Source organism: Cotesia glomerata, linkage group LG10 (assembly GCF_020080835.1).
Source record: "Cotesia glomerata isolate CgM1 linkage group LG10, MPM_Cglom_v2.3, whole genome shotgun sequence".
In the NCBI taxonomy this organism is placed as follows: Eukaryota; Metazoa; Arthropoda; class Insecta; order Hymenoptera; family Braconidae; genus Cotesia; species Cotesia glomerata.
Window position 1 is genome coordinate 6,653,715 of NC_058167.1, and position 19,370 is coordinate 6,673,084.

A 19,370-nucleotide genomic window follows, 5' to 3' on the forward strand; every position below is an offset into this window, starting at 1 on the left:
GTGGAGGTGCCCTGGTTACAAGCACAAGCTACGAAATGTTAATATGTGCATCATGACAGTTGTGTACATCTGAGAACTAGCGGATCTCTCTGGGTGCCAAAATCAAGTATCCGCTAAGAGTCGCTTGACCCTTCACTGCAGTCGAGTCATAACGCTTTCCCATAGATAAAGCCAACGCAACATTAGTATACATCATAACTCATGATATTTGTGTATATCTGTGAACTAGCGGATCTCTCTGGGTGCCAAAATCAAGTATCCGCTAAGAGTCGCTTGACCCTTTACTGCAGTCGAGTCATAACGCTTTCCCATAGATAAAGCCAACGCAATATTAGTATACATCATAAATCATGATATTTGTGTATATCTGTGAACTAGCGGATCTCTCTGGGTGCCAAAATCAAGTATCCGCTAAGAGTCGCTTGACCCTTTACTGCAGTCGAGTCATAACGCTTTCCCATAGATAAAGCCAACGCAATATTAGTATACATCATAAATCATGATATTTGTGTATATCTGTGAAGTAGCGGATCTCTCTGGGTGCCAAAATCAAGTATCCGCTAAGAGTCGCTTGACCCTTTACTGCAGTCGAGTCATGACTCTTTCCTATAAATACGGCCAACGGGAGAAACATATAATGTAATTAGGTCCAGTTATATAAACTTAAGCGGGGACGGATACTTCAGTAGTGGGCTCTGGCAAGTTGTCGCTGTGGACTTAGTCCCACGGTGTGAATGACAGAATTTGGTCGCAGTGGGTGGAAGTGGGTGGTCGTAGGTGGCAAAAATGTGAATAAATATATCTGTCCTTTTCTAATTCATAAGAACTTCTGGAAGGTTCTAGAAATTTCTGAAATGATCTAGAAAGCTTCCAAATCGTGTGCAACTGATGAAATCAGTATGGAATGTTCCAGAAAAGTCTAGAAATTTCTGGAATGATCTAGAAAGATTCCAAATCGTGTGCAACTGTTGAAATCGGTATGGAATGTTCCAGAAAAGTCTAGAAATTTCTGGAATGATCTAGAAAGATTCCAAATCGTGTGCAACTGTTGAAATCGGTATGGAATGTTCCAGAAAAGTCTAGAAATTTCTGGAATGATCTAGAAAGATTCCAAATGGTGTGCAACGGCTGAAATCGGTATGGAATGTTCTAGAAAAGTCTAGAAATTTCTGGAATGATCTAGAAAGATTCCAAATCGTGTGCAACGGCTGAAATCGGTATGGAATGTTCCAGAAAAGTCTAGAAATTTCTGGAATGATCTAGAAAGATTCCAAATCGTGTGCAACTGTTGAAATCGGTATGGAATGTTCCAGAAAAGTCTAGAAATTTCTGGAATGATCTAGAAAGATTCCAAATCGTGTGCAACGGCTGAAATCGGTATGGAATGTTCTAGAAAAGTCTAGAAATTTCTGGAATGATCTAGAAAGATTACAAATAGCTTCGAGATATAACTTCGGGATGGTCATCATAGGATTCCGGGTTGATCTACGGGTTTATCTGTGCCATTCCCGATGAAAACCTACGGAGGAAAACACCTGGTTTCGAAATATAACTTCGGGATGGTCATCAGAGGATTCCGGGTTGATGTACGGGTTTATCTGTGCCATTCCCGATGAAAACCTACGGAGGAAAACACCTGGTTTCGAGATATAACTTCGGGATGGTCATCAGAGGATTCCGGGTTGATGTACGGGTTTATCTGTGCCATTCCCGATGAAAATCTACGGAAGAAAACACCTGGTTTCGAGATATAACTTCGGGATGGTCATCAGAGGATTCCGGGTTGATGTACGGGTTTATCTGTGCCATTCCCGATGAAAACCTACGGAGGAAAACACCTGGTTTCGAGATATAACTTCGGGATGGTCATCAGAGGATTCCGGGTTGATGTACGGGTTTATCTGTGCCATTCCCGATGAAAACCTACGGAGGAAAACACCTGGTTTCGAGATATAACTTCGGGATGGTCATCAGAGGAATCCGGGTTAATGTACGGGTTTATCTGTGCCATTCCCGATGAAAACCTACGGAGGAAAACACCTGGTTTCGAGATATAACTTCGGGATGGTCATCAGAGGATTCCGGGTTAATGTACGGGTTTATCTGTGCCATTCCCGATGAAAACCTACGGAGGAAAACACCTGGTTTCGAGATATAACTTCGGGATGGTCATCAGAGGATGACTAGGAAGGTCATCACCTGGGTTCTAGGTTGATAATAATCAAAATTTAAATAATATCATTATGGTAGTCTCTTTATGCGAAGGAGAGTTACATACAAACATACATACAAACATACAAACATACAGGTGAAGTTAATAATAAAAGCGTGTTAAAAATTTTCGAAAGTCACTCACTTTTTCGGCCATCACATTGACCTTCCCACTTAATTACAAACGAAATAATTATTATATTATTTGCCCCTGTTTATTCAATAACATAAGCAATAAAAATGCAATCCAACTACTGAATTTACTAATTTTGTTATATTGAAAAAAGTCCGAGATTGTGGATCTGTTTATTTTAAGCCATAGAAAATCGAAGAAAATTTTGTTTTCTAAATTGTTTTGTTTTGTGATAAATTTTAAGAAAAAATAACAAGTACTCGATAGAAAATCAAATTTTATGTTTCGAGAACCTTTCGATATTTATATAAATATAAATAGGCAATTCAACTCAGTTAAGTATATACGTAACTAAGTTGAATTGCCTACACGAAAAAAACTTTTTGGTAAATACTATCACTATAATATTGTAACAAGCACTAATATATTTTAATGATATACCTTTATAATGGATATTATTTTGTATTATTATAAATACGATATGAATATATATAGTAAAATTCACCATTTGTACATTGATTATTATTTTCTGTTATATTAGCATTAGATTGTAATCTTAATTACCAACTTTCATAAAATTAATTATCTGAATAATAAGCTTTCAAATCATATCAATAAGTCCTACAATCTTTTTTTAATAAATGAAAAAATTCAATTTTTGCAAATAGTTTTTTCTTGTAATATTATGCTTTTAGAACATAGTACCTCGATTCCCGAAAAGAATTTTTTTTTTTAAGTTTTTATAATTTTCATTAAGTTGCGGAAATAGTAGAATTATATTAATAAAAAATTGTATTATTTCAAAATATAATTCAGCTGTTGGTCTTGTGTAGATAAGATTTTTGAGATAAGAGTTGTAAGAAAGCATGAGCTTCACATTTAATTGTTCAGTGTTAAATGAAAACGTTCAGTGTTTATCTTTACTGTAAAGTATTTATTGTAAGAATGGTAAATTTTACTAATTTTTATGGTAAATGTAAATAATATCTTATTTATAATCGCGTACGATCGCTTCTTTTTAAAACTTATCATCTTATGATTGTATTGACTACAATATTCATATTTTCATGTTTATCATCTTGATTTTTACATATCTAAATACCATCTCAGATAGTAAAATCCACAAAACAAGTATTGTTAACGACGGTATTTTTACACATTAGAAGTTCATCGCCTATAAAGGTATTAATCCAATTTAATATCGAACAGTTGATTTTTAACACAGTTGTTTTTACAGTGTATCCTTAGCTTGATTCAAGACTAAAATTCTTGAACCAAAACTACTACAAGGACAACAATAAATTTCTTGGGACAAGAGAAAAAACTCTTGAGCCAAGAAATTTTTTTAAAATCGAGGAATTTTATCCTAAAGATTTTTTTTTTCTTAACTAAAGAAATTTATTGTTCTCCTTATCATAAAATTTTTTCTTTTGAGTGAAGCTAATCTTTCTATCAGTGCAATAATACTTTTCCAACAATGAATTCAAATATTTTAAAAAATTATACTTATTTGGACAAACATTTTTATATATCCGTTGTGATTTTCCGAGTTCGATTTTATAAAAGACATCACGCTCTTTCCCATGTAAATAAGTGCTTTCAATGATCATTAAATACATTTTTCAATATTTTCTAAAAAGTGTTAAATTTTTTTTCTTGTACTTTTTAAAATTTAATTCAAATATTTTATTAGAAAAGATGGAAATTATGATTAATGGTTTTTCAATACATCATAAAAATACTTTCATTTTTTTTTTTTGTAAGCGTTGACTTTTCTCGCAAAATATTTTAAATGAAAAAGTTCAAAAGTCAACCGAAACGTCTCATCGCTGAAATCGAGTATCATTAATTCACAATGAAAGAAAATTTTGTATTTCATCGGAATCTTTTTCCTTTTTTGTGAAAATATAAATCTGACAATAGAGTATCGCATTTATACATATTTGTGGTAAGAATTAATAGACCTTACCAAAACTATTAAAAAATCATTTATAAAAATGTGAAAGTAGTCAATTGATAGGATTAATTCATTTTATTATAGTATTTCCAAATTTATGAAATTTATACTTCAAAACATTAGTTTTTATACACTGGGTTGTGTCCAGTCGATCGTTCCCTCAGTTTTCAAATGTTGAAGGGTAGTTTAGTTTTTTTCCTTATTTTGTATCAATCATAACAAAAATAAAAAACTTTGAAAGTTAAAATAAATCATAAAAATGACCCAGTGTCATCTAAAGTTAAAATAACAAAAATACAGCATCTAAAACTTTTTTTTTTATAGTAAATTGACTGATGAGTGTGTCCTGTGAAATACCGCATTTTTTTTATAATCTATCACTCATTTTCCCTTTTCACTCACATTTTTAAAAAAATTGTATAACATAGTCTCATATGGAGTCAAAGTAGATAAAAATATTGAAAGGGCAGTAAACAATATAAAAATTGATTTTCTGACAAAAAATGATCAAATTTCAAATAGTATGTTTATTTGTTTCTATTTATGAGATTGTAAATATTTACCTTCGAATTATATGTTTCTGAGAACACGTATAATAGCGTTAAAATCAAACAGAATATGGAAAAGATAATTTTACACATATGCGGTGCCATACAGTTTACATGTAGTTTTGTTCAGTGATTGACGGAATCAAATATTAGTGTTCACGAAGACTGCTCAACAATACATGTATACGGTAGGAGTGCGTAGAGTTCGCTACAAAGGGAGGCTTTTTTGATGGTATTGTGAACGTTTTACGGATAAAAAAAAAAATTATGACCTTTTGGTAAAAATTTTTGTGAATTATTTTTATCGTGTAATTATAAAAATAGTGAGAAAAAAAATTTTCATAAAATTTTTTATAAAACGCGGCTTACGGACTTTTTTTTTAGTTAAGCTAGAAAGACTTCTCGCTTTTTTTTGAGCTTGAAACGCTTGAAAAACTTTCTATTGGTTGAGTTTAAAAGTTATATAAAAAAAAAAATAATTATTTAGAAATTTTTAAATGGCCATAACTTTTGAATGTCTCGTTCGATTTTGACTTACTTGCCGTCATTCGACGCAGTTTTTGAAGTTAAAAAAAATTTTTTCTGAATTCTGAAGTTGATAAGTCAAATATTTTGAAAGTTCAAAAACTTCACAAAACTTAGATTTTCAATACTATTTTACTATTTCAATCGATTCGGACCGGTAAATTTTGAGAAATCTTAAAATCCTACTGTAGACCAATATGATGGCATTAAATGCGGCTGAGATATAGATATTTAAAATAAAATCAAAATTTACGTGCAGATAAAATGTTTATTTTTCACAATTGTAAAATTAACATTCTAATTATTTTCATGTTGCTAATATATGAAAAATAAGTAAAAACTGTAACTGTGTAATATTTATAATAGTAATCTATGCAAATAGAAGGACTATTAAGAACATAATAAAAATTCAATTATTCAAACACTACAGATTAGTAATTTTCAATTTGTAAATTCAAGTATTGTAAATGAAGTTGAATGTTTGTATATTTTTTGTTAATAATTATTATTTAATGACATATTCAATGAAAATGAAAAAATACTTTTGAATGAAATTTAAAACGATTAAAAAACTTAATTAATACCCACCGACCCAATGCAAAATATTCAGCAATAAATTCTTTGCGTGTTCGATTTCAGCACATGGATAATTGACGTATTTACCGTAACTATTGAGTAAATCTGTAATTTCAGTAATTGTTCTCAAAATATCAGTTGGAGATTTGTCCCTTGTAGATATCTGATAAGATTTTACGATCGGTGGAAACTTGTCATACTTCTGTATCTTCTGAAGTAGTTTATGCATATTTTTACGGGCTCCATTTTGCATCTGTCAAATATAAATTCACGTTTTTTACATTTTCAGTAGAACCTTTTTTTCTTTAAAGGTCCTAGATTTCTCTAGGTCAATATTTTAAAGTTTTAAAGATAATATATTAGTTTAAAATTTACCATACAAGACGGTTGCTTATAATTCGGATTCCAATTTTTATTACAAGGCATGCATTCACACCAGAAGTCATGTTTTAACTTCAGGGATTGTCGCCTAACTTCAGTTGGCGCGTCACAGTAATACATTCCATAACTAATGCATATTTGCTCCCCCTTTTTTATTGGTTAAGAGTAACAACAGCACTGATATTTCCAGAAGCATATTGATAAGCATTGCAATCACAACTATGATTGAACAAACTTAAAAGTGACAATAAAACTCCGCAGGATCTTATCACATTACCTTTGGCATCATCTGAAATAATTTCCGATAAAATTAAATCTATAATTATTTCTTCTATTATCAGAAAATTGACAAAGTTTGCAATAGCTAGTGTAAAATAACAAACAAAAAAAAATTTTATAAAACATCTCTATTTATAAATCTGTCAAGTTTTAATAAATAAATAAATTATACCCTAATAGAATTAGTGCGAGCGATTGCTATATGTTGAATAAGTAATTTGGCAATAAAAATAGCATATTTCATGTTTTTTAACTCGCTCATCTTATTAATTTTTTTACCAAATATTTCCGTTGTCGCCGCTAACATATAGAGTGTTTCAATAGATTTTCTGGTAAAAAGTTCTGATTCCATTGAGTTTATATCTTTTCGTAACAATGCGTATATACTAGCATACTTGCTATCATCAAATATTCCTTCAGTTAGGCTTTTATCAATTGTGTCTAAGAAAAAAAAATAATAAACATAAAAACGAATAATTAGTTTTATGTATACGTACTAAATGAAATTTACCTTCTATCTGTTCAAGATCTTGGACTTTTTTATATAAAGCTTCTACATTTCCATACTCTTTAAGAGCTCTTATCAATAGTCGCAGACTTACAAGGTTCATTTCTATGTTTATTTTATCATAAGCCACAAGACTATGTATAACTTGGCATTCGATCTCATGGTGGTCTTTCCAAGCTTCATCACGACAGTTTTCATTGCAGTAGACGAAGTTTGTGCATTGGTTGCATGGAACACAACTAAAGGTAAACTTAACGCAGTTCCAGCAAAAGGTGTGCCAATATTCTGTCAATAGTGTTGTTGAATAAGCTTTGTGTATCATAACAGCTTCTCCCGCTTTAATATCTTTCGTGGCCACAATTTGACGGCCAAATTTTTCAGATTGCTGTATGTCGATAGCGTGGGACGCTCTTAAAATTTTTGGATTTTCACTAGTAATTTTAGGCATGAATATGATGTCATCCCATTTTTTTACCGGTTTCTTGAGCGATTGTGTCTGTAGTTGATCTAGACTGCTTAAAACTTTTTTTTTATTACTATCATCCATTTTTTCAATCCACATGTTAGCTTGAGCTATCGCTTCTTCAACTTCAGGGCACATTTTTTGGTTCAAAGCCAATAAATTTTTGGCTTTCCGTGCGTATAACTTAGCCTTCAAATTATCTGGATACCCAATTTTTAACGTTCTCTCAATATCTTTCAATGAATCTTCATACATTGCACCGTTTGTTAAAACTGCTGATCTATTAGCAAATACACGAGCTAATACTTCTGAGCCAGGTAGTGCATAGGCTATTGCTTCATTATAAATTTTGATCACTTCGTTCAGTGGTGCAATCGACATCATTTGATTTCCAACATTTATTTTCTTGATTGCAATTTCTTCATCTTTTGATTCATATTTTATAGGAATCCCCCCATTATCAATCATTTGCTGAAGATTTTCTTCAAATAACTTCTCCCAGTTAGTCTCTTCTTTTGGTTTATCATTCATCATTGATATAATTTTTTGAACCAAGTGATCTTCCATAACCGCAATTCTATAAAAAATAAATAGATATCACTTATATAACTGTAATTACAATACAATTTTGTTGTTGTAATAAGTTTTGTTGAAACTTTTACAATATTAAATTATATGTAGATTATGAATCATGAAATTGTTTGGATCAACAATGAGATTTTATTATTTGATAATAAAACTCGCAAAACTTGATGGAGATCTGATAAAAACTCGAAAATCTTTATCGCGGGAAGTTAAAAAGATAATATAAATCTATAATAATCGAAAGTTATAATTTTTTTTCATTTAAAATATATATGGAAATAATGATAAATTTTCAAATTTCTTTCAACTATAAAATTAAAAAATAAATTAAGAACAAGATTACGTTATAAAAAATAATTGAATTAGCTACCTCATTATAGTTGAATAGTTTAAACAAATAAGTTTTAAAAATTTTTACCACTTTAATATGAGTTATGCTTTAACTCAACTTGGATTGTTACCGAGATTGTTTGTTATCGTATGGCGAACTGGAAGTGTTACACATCGACGCTGGTCTTTGGCTTGGTGAGTCACATTTGTTGTAATGTTAGTAAAATTATCAAAGTGGAAGCATAAAGAAGTGGGGATTCTTACCCGGCCTGATTAAAAAAACGTATTGAGACAAAGAAAAAAGTTTTGAAAAGTATTGGTTTTCTAGTCAATCCAATACTTTTCAATACTTTTTTCTTTGTCTCAATACTTTTTTTTATTCAGGGTAATGTGTTTAAGTATCGGTTTGCGAGTCCCAGTTTTTAGGTTATGATTTCTTGAGTTTACTAACTTGAGTTTACAACTCGTGATGATAAAAACTGAGTTACAAACTATTGAAGAAAAAAAAATGATCAATAAAATATATAGGGTAAAAGACCCCATTAGTAGCGAGAACCCTATTACTGACACTTTCTTTGATTTTGGCACTTATTAAAATAGTGAAATTATTAATTTCAATTATGAATATATTATTTCTAATCTTTAAGACCTTTAGATCAAAAAAATTTTTAATTTTTATTTTAAGTAGAACATTTTTTCATTGAAAGAAAAAGTGCCACTAATGGGGTCTTTTACTTTATTGCATACTTAAGCACGGATATACTGCTGTATTCTATCTGGAAAATTAAGTTTTTATGAGATTTGAATTTAATTGTATTTCACAGACAAGATCTTAATCTTATTTAAAAACATCCTGCGATCATATTAAATGATGGTAACTATTTCCCTACTTACACCCAAAAACTAAACTTAAGAAAATATCATAAAAAAATTACTATCATTTTCTAGCGGATAATTATGGGTGCAGTGAAGTTTGTTTATTTTGAAGGTTAATTTCGTTAATTTTTTTTTTTTCACTTTTTTTTCGAATAATATTTTCGTCATGGAAGTATATAATTTATTTATACTTACTTTAATAAATAAAAGCCATCAACCCGAGAAAAAATATTTATATATAATTATATATATTTATATATAATTATATATATTTATATATAAATTGGTTATATATGATTATATATGAAAAATGGCCAAATATAATCATATCTAATCATATATAATTATATATAACAATATTTAATTATATATTTATTACATCTAATTAATTATTGGGTTAATTTTATGGATATAGTATTTAATATGGTCCTACGCAATTCTCTGTAACCAATTATAATGCAAAAAAAAAATATCTAGCTATTATTTTACGGCTATAATACCAGCGGTCACCCATCCAACTATTAACCCTGCTCAATGCCGCTTAACTTTAGTGATCTCCGTGCGTCTTGAAGTTTCTGTCTGCTGCGCTGCTGTCTTAGATGACAATGATTCTATGATCTACATAATGTATCATATGAGTTTATCATAAATATAATACAGTAGAACCTCGATAAGTCGAACCTCGATAACTCGAAAACCTCCGTAACTCGAAAAAATATTTCATCCCCTTCCCTTCAAGCCATAAAACCTCCGTTACTCGAAATTTTTACCCTCTATAAGTCGAAATAATTAGTGAGTCCCTACAAGCTATTTCTGTACATTTTTACCCTCCATAACTCGAATACACACACTTGGACCTCTCTATCTCGAATTTTAAGTTATTACCGTATTTAAGTATCTTATTAGGATTACCAGTTTTACGAAATGGTAATGGAATTTATAGCTGACGTCAGGTTCTCTGTTGGCGATTGTAAAATTATCATACCCTTAGACTTAGTTACGATTCACTGCAATACACATCAATTTTGACAGCTCTACGTGAAAAGAAATTAATAAATAATGAGTGTAAAACGTAAACTAAATACTCTTAGTCTATCTGAAAAACTACGAGTGCTCGAAGCAGTGAAGACTAGTAAAAAAAAAACGATGTTTCCGAACAAGTGGATATACCTTTAACTACTCTTTCAACAATAATATAGAATGAAGTAGTTATAAGGAAGAAAGTTGAGAGTGGTCAAAGTTTGTCGTGTAAAAGACGGCGAATTTCCGAGTTTCCCGGTTTAGAAGAGTGCTTATTAAAATGGTTTAAACAGTGTCGTCATGAAAATATAAGTATTAGTGGACCATTATTACAAGAAAAGGCAGAAATATATTCGACGTCTTTAGGATTTTCTGATTTTAGAGCAAGCAATGGATGGCTGGAAAAGTTTAAACGTAGGCATGACCTTGTTTTCAAGAAAGTTTGCGGGGAAAGTGCAAGTGTAAATGTTGCAACTTGTAATAAATGGACAAATGACAGATTGAAAGATTTGTTACGTGATTTTGAGCCTGAAAATGTCTTCAATGCTGATGAAACAGCTTTATTTTATAAATGTCTTCCCGACAAAACTCTAACTTTTAGAGATGATAAATGCCATGGTGGTAAGCATAGCAAAGAACGCTTAACAATTTTACTCGCTGCAAACATGACAGGTACAGAAAAACTCTCACCTTCAGTGATTGGGAAATCGAAAAAACCTCGTTGTTTTTCAAAATGCAAATCTCTGCCATTGAAATATGAAGCGAATACTAAAGCATGGATGAATTCTGCAATCTTCAGAGACTGGCTCATAGGTATTGACAAGAAAATGAGTAAAGAAAAAAGAAAAATACTACTATTTATAGATAATTGCACGGCACACAACGATATTCCTCAAATGACATCAGTAAGAGTAGAGTTTTTACCTCCAAACACCACATCAAAATTGCAACCGATGGATCAGGGCATTATCAAAAATTTCAAGTCATTATACCGTAAAGAAGTAGTCAGGAATATGTTGCAAGATTTGGAAGAAAAAGAGATTCTCGTATAGATGTATTGCAAGCCATGCGGATGGCTGATAAAGCTTGGCGAAATGTGACTGCTACTACCATCAAAAACTGCTTTGCTCACTGTGGATTTTCTTCGTCAATAATCGAAGAAGAAGTCGAAGATATTTCTCTGCAACCTCCTGAAGAATGGGATACAGTGGCGCCTGAAATATGTTTCGAGGACTTTATTACATGTGACGATGGAGTGATGACTGCTGGAATATTATCCGACGAAGAGATTCTTAATTCAGTATCTGAGAGTAATGAAAGAGATGAAGATGAGATAGAAGATCCAAGTAATATAACATGCACTCAATTAGTTTCGATCAAAGAGGCTAGAATAGCATTAAATACGTTACGTAATTTTATAGAACAAACAAGTATCTCGGAAGAAAAAGAATTTTCTGCTCTTTGTATTTTAGACAATGCAATAGATAAAGAACAGCCTTATTTAAAGCAAAAAAAAATAACTGATTTTTTCCAATAAGTTTTCTGAATAAATATGTTGATTATATATGTAACTTGAATTTTTGTATGTGCATTTATTCGACTTTTTCCTTTCTGTTTGTCACCTCCCTAACTCGAAACCAGTTACCAGTCACCTCCCTAACTCGAAACCCTCTATAACTCGAAAACTCTATAACTCGAATTTTTTTTGCTCTCCCTTGGAGTTCGAGTTATAGAGGTTCTACTGTATAAAAATTGATTTTATAATATATTTGGATAGTCATAATTCATAATTTATTTATTTGACCGAATCTCATTATAATATAACACTTATTTAAATAATAAAATAAATAATGATTTTACTATTAGGTAGTAGCAGAGTAGACCAAAACATCTCATAGGAAATGTAACAAATTTTGTATTTCAGAATTATTTAAACGTAATTATAAACATCATTTTACACTTTTCGTGATTACCAAAAGAAATTTTTTTTCAAAGAAAAAATTTTTATATATGTTAATTATATATAAGCATATATAATTATATATAATTATACATGGGATTATATATAATCTTGGATGGCTGTATATTGCTCTATATATAGTCATTTATAATTATATATGATTATATATGACCTCATATACAATTCCATATATAATCATGTATGATTATATATAACTATATATAATTATATATGGAACTATATATAATCTTGCTTGGCTGTATATTGCTCCATATATAGTCATATATAATTATATATGATTATATATGACCTCATATACAATTCCATATATAATCATGTATGGTTATATATAATTATATATGGAACTATATAATCTTTCTTGGTTTTATATTGCTCCATATATAATCATACATAATTATATATGATTATATATAACCTCATATACAATTCGGTATATAATCATGTATGATTATATATACTTATATATAATTGTATATGGAACTATATATAATCCTGCATGGCTGTATATTGCTCCATATATAGTCATATATAATTATATATAATCTTATATACAATTCCATATATAATCATGTATGAGTATATATAATTATATATGATTATATATAATTGTATATAATTATATATGTGATTCCATATATAATCATATATAGTCATATATGATTATATACAATTATATATGATTATATAGAAACATTTTTTCTCGGGAAGTTATTATTTAATTATTAAATAATATTATATTGGGAAATCTTCCACTTGGATACGCTACCTTACGGATTGATAAATGAACTAATTTAGTCAGATCGAATTCATAACAGCTAATGTCTTGCAAAGAGTATAATAAGATAGAGGCTCTTATGTTAAAAAAGAGTTCACACGATTTTTAGCACTTCCAGTGATTGTGTCCAGTCATGAAAACGAATAACGCGGCAGAATCCGTTTTTCTTTGTCTGAATTTAAAAAGATGAATGATAAAAAATCTTAAAATGATTGATAAAGAAAAATCAAAAACCATAGTAAAATATCTGTAAAAAATAAAAATGCAAACTGGACAGATGAATAGCCCTATCGCAAAAAAATAACATGAATTATCATGTTAAAATTACTTTATTTTAAAATTGGTTCATTTGTTCACGAGAAATCGTTGTCGAAAATTTTCGAAAAAAATGATTTTCTTACATAACTAAAATTTTTTTTTCGATCGTTTAGCAAGTAAAAAATAATATTTTTGTGCATGAATAACTACTTCATATGGCTTAAATCACATAAAAATCGGTCGATTTGTTCAAGAGATATAGTTGTCAAAAAATTAGAAAAAAACTGTTTTTTCAAATAGCTTCAAAATTTCTTCTTAGATCGTCTTTGATATAATAAGTTAACTCTATTAGTTCTCAACAAACTGCGCCAAACGCCGCCAACTTTGTCAAAATCGGTTAAGTGGTTCGTGAGATATTATATACTGTATTATAAACTATATTATGTATAGAAGAAAAAGTGGTTTTTTCATCATTTTTCAATTCTTCATCAGATTGAATTTCTTTCTAAAAATTTCCGTAAAGCTCTCTTAACCTCGCTGAACTTACTAGATCCGTACAAAAACAGTTTCACTGTAAAAAAATCGCGCTAAGTCCACGTTCATAAGACTATCTCTCTAAACATGAATTAATGGTTTTTCACTTATTTCAAGTGAATATTCACTAATTGTTAATGCTAGAATCGTACCACGCAGAATTAGTGAATACTCAATATATGAATTAGTGAATTTAGAAATTCACAGATACAATAAGTAGCGATGAATTTCACTAATTTGCTAATTGAATATCCAGTTCTATAATAGTGAAATTAAATAACTAATTGAATAAGAAAAATTCACTAAAAATAAAAGTAAATTTTTTCACCGTTTCCATAAGTGAAAAGTACTATTGGAATAATTGGAAGTTAAATTTCAATTAGTGAAAAATTTCAATTTTTATGAGTGAATATTTTGCAATTAAGCGAGCGTAATTTCATAAAAATATTAGTGATTTTTAATAGTTGAATTAGTAAAAATCACTTGTTAGATTTATGAAAATGTTTCAATCGCATTGGATTAAAATAATATTACAGCTACACAGAAAAAAAGGTTCACTTGAGCCAAGAAAATATTTTTCTTCCCAATTATTTTCTCGAGCAAAAAACAAATTTTTTTTTGACATAAGAAATTTCACTTACTCCAACAAAATTAATTATTTTGCTTTAAAAAATACATATTTTGATCCAAGAAAATTTATTTAAGTCAAGAAAATCTTCTTGTTTTGAGAAAATTCAGCCTCTTGCACCAAAAAATTTAGTTCTTGATAGAAGTTAATTTTCTTGTCTTGAAAAAATTTCTCTCCTGCTCCAAAAAATCAAATATCTCGATAGAAGTAAATTTTCATTTATATTTTTATTGATTAACATGTCAAATGGGAAGAACATATAATATTAAAGCATTTTTTTTCATTCAATATGTATAATTGCACGGTAAAATAATATAAAATGGGTATCAAATATTCAAGAGAAAAATTTTCTCAAGGTGAGAAAATTTTTTTCTCAGCTGAAGTAGGTGACGCTGCTTCCCTAAAGTATCTAAAAATCTTGATCAAATATAAAAACTTATTGCATCAAGTATTTATGATAATTTAAATTAAGAAAAAATCACTTCCAGCAAGAATAGAATTTCAAAAAAAATTTTTACTTTGGCCAACACAACTTTGGTCTTCCTTCAGGCACCCGAAAATTTTCTTGAGCCAAGAATTTTGTTCTCCAGTCAAAAAATTTTACTTTCTGTGTAGTGAAAAATTGACTAATTGGATAAGTATAGTTTTATAAAAATATAATTAAATTTAAGTAATCTAACAAGTTAAATTTACTAGAGAAATAATAAAAATAATTTTATGGAATGAATAATAGTTTATAAACTAAAAAACTAGTGAAATCATTAGTTGAAGTTACAATCATCTTATACTAATATAGTATTACAATCATCTTAAATTAATATGGTATTACAAAACATTAATAAAAATATAAGTGTTTCTTTTTAGAAAAGAACGGATAATTAACATTATTTTTCCCTTATAAATATTATCTTATCAAATGAAAAAAATATTATTTAAAAATGAACTTTTTTCATCTAGAAACTAGAACTTTTAAGAAAATGGTTGAATGATAATAAAAACAATAGTTATTAATTATAATAAAATAATATCATAGAAATGATTAAACAGACTTAAAAAGATGAAACTGATTTAAAGTCCGGTTTGGGTAAACTTTTTTTTTGGTTAAAATATGGATTAAAATATTTTTTTCTTTTAAAACTAATCGGACAAACTGTCATCCTTCTCATCATTATTTTGTAAAATATCACTTAACGTGACATGTAGTGATGATACCACAGACCTCGGTTTAACATTTTTCATTTTAAAAATGTAACAATCAATAAAATTATAAAAATTTTGTAGACTGTTCGGGTACTGAAGATTTAAAACATAAAAAAGTTTATATAGTATATTAAAAGCCGCAATTGGAGTACTGTTTTGGTTTACATCGATAAACCAATTATCGCCTTCAATAAAATAAGATTCACAATCTTGGCCCTTCATTAGTATTAGATAAGGCTGAATGTTTGTAACTTGGCGTTTTTTTAATTCGGTAGCATAATTCTTCAGGTTTGTTCCATCCTGTAAATAAACATAAAGTTACATATAAATGAATCGAAATTTTTCATTGCTATTAATCGTTTACAAATATATTATTTGTTTATAGCTGATTTTTGATTGTATAAAAATAAAAGTAAATGTAGAAATAAAAATGATTATTAATAAAATTTAATAAAGCACTGAGTTATGTCAAACATTTAATAAATTTGATAACTATTACTTTTTTTTCGTAAGTATTTAAAAAAAAAATTCTAATATTGATTGCAACTTTGAAAAACTAAGGTAAAGGATTTGAAGAATTATTGTACATAGTGAAATAATTTAATTCCGAAAAAATAATTAATTATGTAGAAAGTTTTAAACCGTTAATTCATATTGCATTGCAATTAATATTTATTGATAGTTGATAAAATTTCTTGACATAAACTGATTTTACAAAATTATTTTACTGTTTGTGATCAGTTAAAAAAAAAATTGAAAAACTTACCGCGACAGTTTTTAATAAATCTTTATTAGGAAACATAGAACTTCTAACAGGCACAGGAGATTCATCCCTTTCTTCATGGGTCTAATTGAAATAAACAATAAATAATTAGATCAAAATAAAAATAACTATACGAATAATAAATTGTTGCGATTTCAAACACACTCTTTTTTTTCCTTTGCCCTTGCCTTTGCCTCTTTTTGTGATGACTGAGTTCGATACTGCCATTAATGTACACAACACCAGTAGAGCCCTCAAATTTTCTAAAATGAAATATAATTAATTGCCATGTAATAAAACTTATAGTATGCACTGATTTTTTTAACTTTAAGAAATTGACGATATGTTTTTGAAATTATGTAAATGAAGCCTTAAATTCAGCATCTAAATCATAACACGAATATAAATTGTAAACTTACCATCCTCAATAATAGTTGATTCAGCGTATACAGCTGGTTTACATTCTTGGACATAACGAAGAATACGGGGGGCATAGAACGTGGGAAATTTTTCCAAAAAATTATCTCCTGAATCCGGGTATAGAGAATCAAATTCTCGTTCAATCTGTCATTAAATGTCATTATTAAATTTTAATGTTTAGTAAAGTATAAAATAAGTATAATTGTAAATTAAAATCTAATAGCTTCACCATTTCTCCATTAAAATCCAAGAGACGAGGATAGTTAGTGAAAACTTCAGAAATTGTGGGACCTGATTGTTCAATCCACTGTCGTCTAAACTCTCTCGTATCTTCAAGGAGTTTAATAATTTTTTTTTTATTCTGATCATTAGGGTTGCCTTACACCTTACACTGGAATCGGCCAATCATTCGTACAACGTAACGACGTATATCAAACACTTGATTATTATTATTATTATTGTTATTATTAGTATTATCATCATTATTAACATTATCATTATTGATATTGTTATCAATATTTATATGATTATTCTCATTGTCATCATTATTACCGCGTTCATTATTATCTTCTACATCAATTTCTTCATGCTCACTGTTACTGTCTTCATCACACAAATGAATTTTTTTATATGACGTCTTAAAGATGAAAAATTTAAAATCTACGACAACAACCTTGTTGATCACATTTAAATCCCTGATCACCAATCCCGCGACTTACAGTTAGTCCATGATTATTTAAAAAATGAAATTTCAATCCATTCAATTCACCACTTATTTTTTTATGACAGATAAAACATTTTAACTGGTCCATAATAAATGAGTACACTAAAAAGTTTAGAAAAATAACTTACGTCTTAATTTATCTAGAGTATCGTTATCCTGTATTATATCTGTCAATTTTTGAACTAGCCCGTTGACTGATAAATCCTTATATTCCTCCATATCAATATTTCTGTAGTGAAAAAAATTTTTATAATTATCAAATTAAACAAAATAAGTTGAGTGTGAAATGATACTAAAGTTAGCCGACGTTTTTAATGTTTTGATTTTTTTTTTTAATAATTAAATTGGAACAAAAAAATATTTTTAAAAACTTACATTTACAGTTTTTAAAGTTTTTTACAAGTGAAATTTTTTTTTTTTTATTTTTTCGTAATCAAATTTTCAATAAAAAAAAATTCTAAACATTTTTAAATGTCGGCTAACTTAATTTTCATGAGTGTGAAAATAAATACACAAAAAAAAAAGTAGAAAAACAATTTTTGTATGACTTTTTTAATGATACTGAAATCAGTGGGCGGTTGACAATTTTTTACTATTTTTTATTAATTAAATTATAACTAACAAAATATTTTTCAAAAATTGCACTTATAATTTTTTAAATTCTCAAGATGTAGAATTTTTATTTTTTTTTTTTTTTTTTTTTTTTTTTGTAATTATTTTGTCGATAATAAAAATCCTAAAAATTGTCAGATGTCTGCTAATTTCATTTTCATCTTTTTTACGAATTTTTATTTATTAAATAATATCTATTAATAATTATACTTATAAATAATAAATATTTATTATTATTCAAATGAACTTGTGAAAGTATGATATAAATTATAAAAAAAAATGACAAGTCAAAACGTTCACCAAAACTTAACCTCATAATTTTTAACTTGAGTTATACTTACAGAATCCGACATTAACGTACAAATAAATGGTATTTTATCAGTAATTATGATAAATAAATACCAAGATTTTTTATATTCTTATATCCTTTTTTATTTAAAGAAAACTTTAAATTATTTTCCAAAAAGATGCTTGGATAGTTTTTCTTAGCTGAATACCGTAATAGTACCTGTACTTAGTTAAATCCTTTGTGTTGAACACAGCAGTATATACAGTATCGAAATTTAAAGTCGATTATTCGACTTATCGATTCACACCAAGCGACCATCACGCTGCATGTGCAGTGGCGCTGCTGTTGCTTATAGTCTTCACTTATTCCAAAGTGAACAAACAAAACTAAAAATTGATTTAGTGAAATTTTTAATTGAAAATTATAATTACCTGGTAATGACACTAATTAATTAGCAAAAATCATTAATTTTCAGTAAAAATTATAATATTAAATTGATTAGTGAAAATTCACTAATTTATTTGTAAAAAACACTGAATTTTAAGTGGCCACAGCTTCACTTTAGCAATTAGTGAAATTTTCACTAATTTATGTTTAGAGAGATTAAGAAAAAAAAATTTTATTTCTTTACAAAAAGATATGAAATAAAAAATTAAAAAATCCAAGTAACCGATATGGTTGTATATGATTTTCGGAAATTAAAAAAAATTTTGTTGTAAATTTAAAAATTAAGGGAGTATCCTACTGTAGAGGCATGAATTTCGCCCGGTTTTAGAAGCGCTATACGAAGGAAA

At 28.6% G+C, this 19,370-nt stretch overlaps 4 protein-coding genes across 5 annotated transcripts; 1 reads left to right on the plus strand and 3 right to left on the minus strand.

Annotated features, from left to right (window-relative positions):
- Window positions 1-5,722: 5,722 nt before the first annotated feature.
- Window positions 5,723-6,451, minus strand: LOC123272612. Its single transcript, XM_044739529.1, has 2 exons — window positions 6,326-6,451; window positions 5,723-6,203 (listed from the first exon to the last, which is right to left on the minus strand). Exons 1-2 carry the CDS (start codon window positions 6,449-6,451, stop codon window positions 5,952-5,954), a joined length of 378 nt encoding a protein of 125 aa, XP_044595464.1. The 3' UTR covers window positions 5,723-5,951.
- Window positions 6,452-6,543: 92 nt separating this feature from the next.
- LOC123272589 (SET and MYND domain-containing protein 4-like) lies at window positions 6,544-13,197 on the minus strand. Of its 2 annotated transcripts, XM_044739492.1 has the most exons (5): window positions 13,081-13,197; window positions 9,568-9,589; window positions 7,122-8,158; window positions 6,783-7,051; window positions 6,544-6,620 (listed from the first exon to the last, which is right to left on the minus strand). In XM_044739492.1, the coding sequence occupies exons 3-5, from the start codon at window positions 8,146-8,148 to the stop codon at window positions 6,600-6,602; spliced, it is 1,317 nt and encodes a 438-aa protein (XP_044595427.1). In that variant the 5' UTR covers window positions 8,149-8,158; window positions 9,568-9,589; window positions 13,081-13,197; the 3' UTR covers window positions 6,544-6,599. The 2 variants fall into 2 exon arrangements, with proteins under 2 accessions (XP_044595427.1, XP_044595426.1); XM_044739491.1 differs by lacking the exons at window positions 9,568-9,589; window positions 13,081-13,197 and adding an exon at window positions 8,585-8,694.
- On the plus strand, window positions 8,647-11,444 carry LOC123273389 (tigger transposable element-derived protein 4-like). The gene is made up of 2 exons (XM_044740789.1): window positions 8,647-8,691; window positions 10,572-11,444. Exons 1-2 carry the CDS (start codon window positions 8,647-8,649, stop codon window positions 11,442-11,444), a joined length of 918 nt encoding a protein of 305 aa, XP_044596724.1.
- A 2,500-nt stretch (window positions 13,198-15,697) lies between the features above and the next one.
- On the minus strand, window positions 15,698-18,889 carry LOC123272604. The gene is made up of 6 exons (XM_044739514.1): window positions 18,629-18,889; window positions 17,181-17,281; window positions 16,951-17,095; window positions 16,697-16,794; window positions 16,535-16,615; window positions 15,698-16,068 (listed from the first exon to the last, which is right to left on the minus strand). The coding sequence occupies exons 2-6, from the start codon at window positions 17,181-17,183 to the stop codon at window positions 15,706-15,708; spliced, it is 690 nt and encodes a 229-aa protein (XP_044595449.1). The 5' UTR covers window positions 17,184-17,281; window positions 18,629-18,889; the 3' UTR covers window positions 15,698-15,705.
- Between the last annotated feature and the right edge of the window lie 481 nt (window positions 18,890-19,370).

Coding starts and splice junctions, on each gene's coding strand:
- LOC123272612 (XM_044739529.1), bottom strand. CDS start 6,451: ATGTATTACTGTGACGCGCCAACTGAAGTTAGGCGACAATCCCTGAAG. Junction 6,204..6,325: donor ATAAGCAACCGTCTTGTATG/GTAAATTTTAAA, acceptor TATATTTGACAG/ATGCAAAATGGAGCCCGTAA.
- LOC123272589 (XM_044739492.1), bottom strand. CDS start 8,148: ATGGAAGATCACTTGGTTCAAAAAATTATATCAATGATGAATGATAAA. Junction 7,052..7,121: donor AGATCTTGAACAGATAGAAG/GTAAATTTCATT, acceptor TTTTTTTCTTAG/ACACAATTGATAAAAGCCTA. Junction 6,621..6,782: donor CTCGCACTAATTCTATTAGG/GTATAATTTATT, acceptor AAATTATTTCAG/ATGATGCCAAAGGTAATGTG.
- LOC123273389 (XM_044740789.1), top strand. CDS start 8,647: ATGGCGAACTGGAAGTGTTACACATCGACGCTGGTCTTTGGCTTG. Junction 8,692..10,571: donor CGACGCTGGTCTTTGGCTTG/GTGAGTCACATT, acceptor ACAATAATATAG/AATGAAGTAGTTATAAGGAA.
- LOC123272604 (XM_044739514.1), bottom strand. Junction 16,795..16,950: donor ATCAACTATTATTGAGGATG/GTAAGTTTACAA, acceptor ATTTCATTTTAG/AAAATTTGAGGGCTCTACTG. Junction 16,069..16,534: donor ATTTATTAAAAACTGTCGCG/GTAAGTTTTTCA, acceptor GTTTATTTACAG/GATGGAACAAACCTGAAGAA.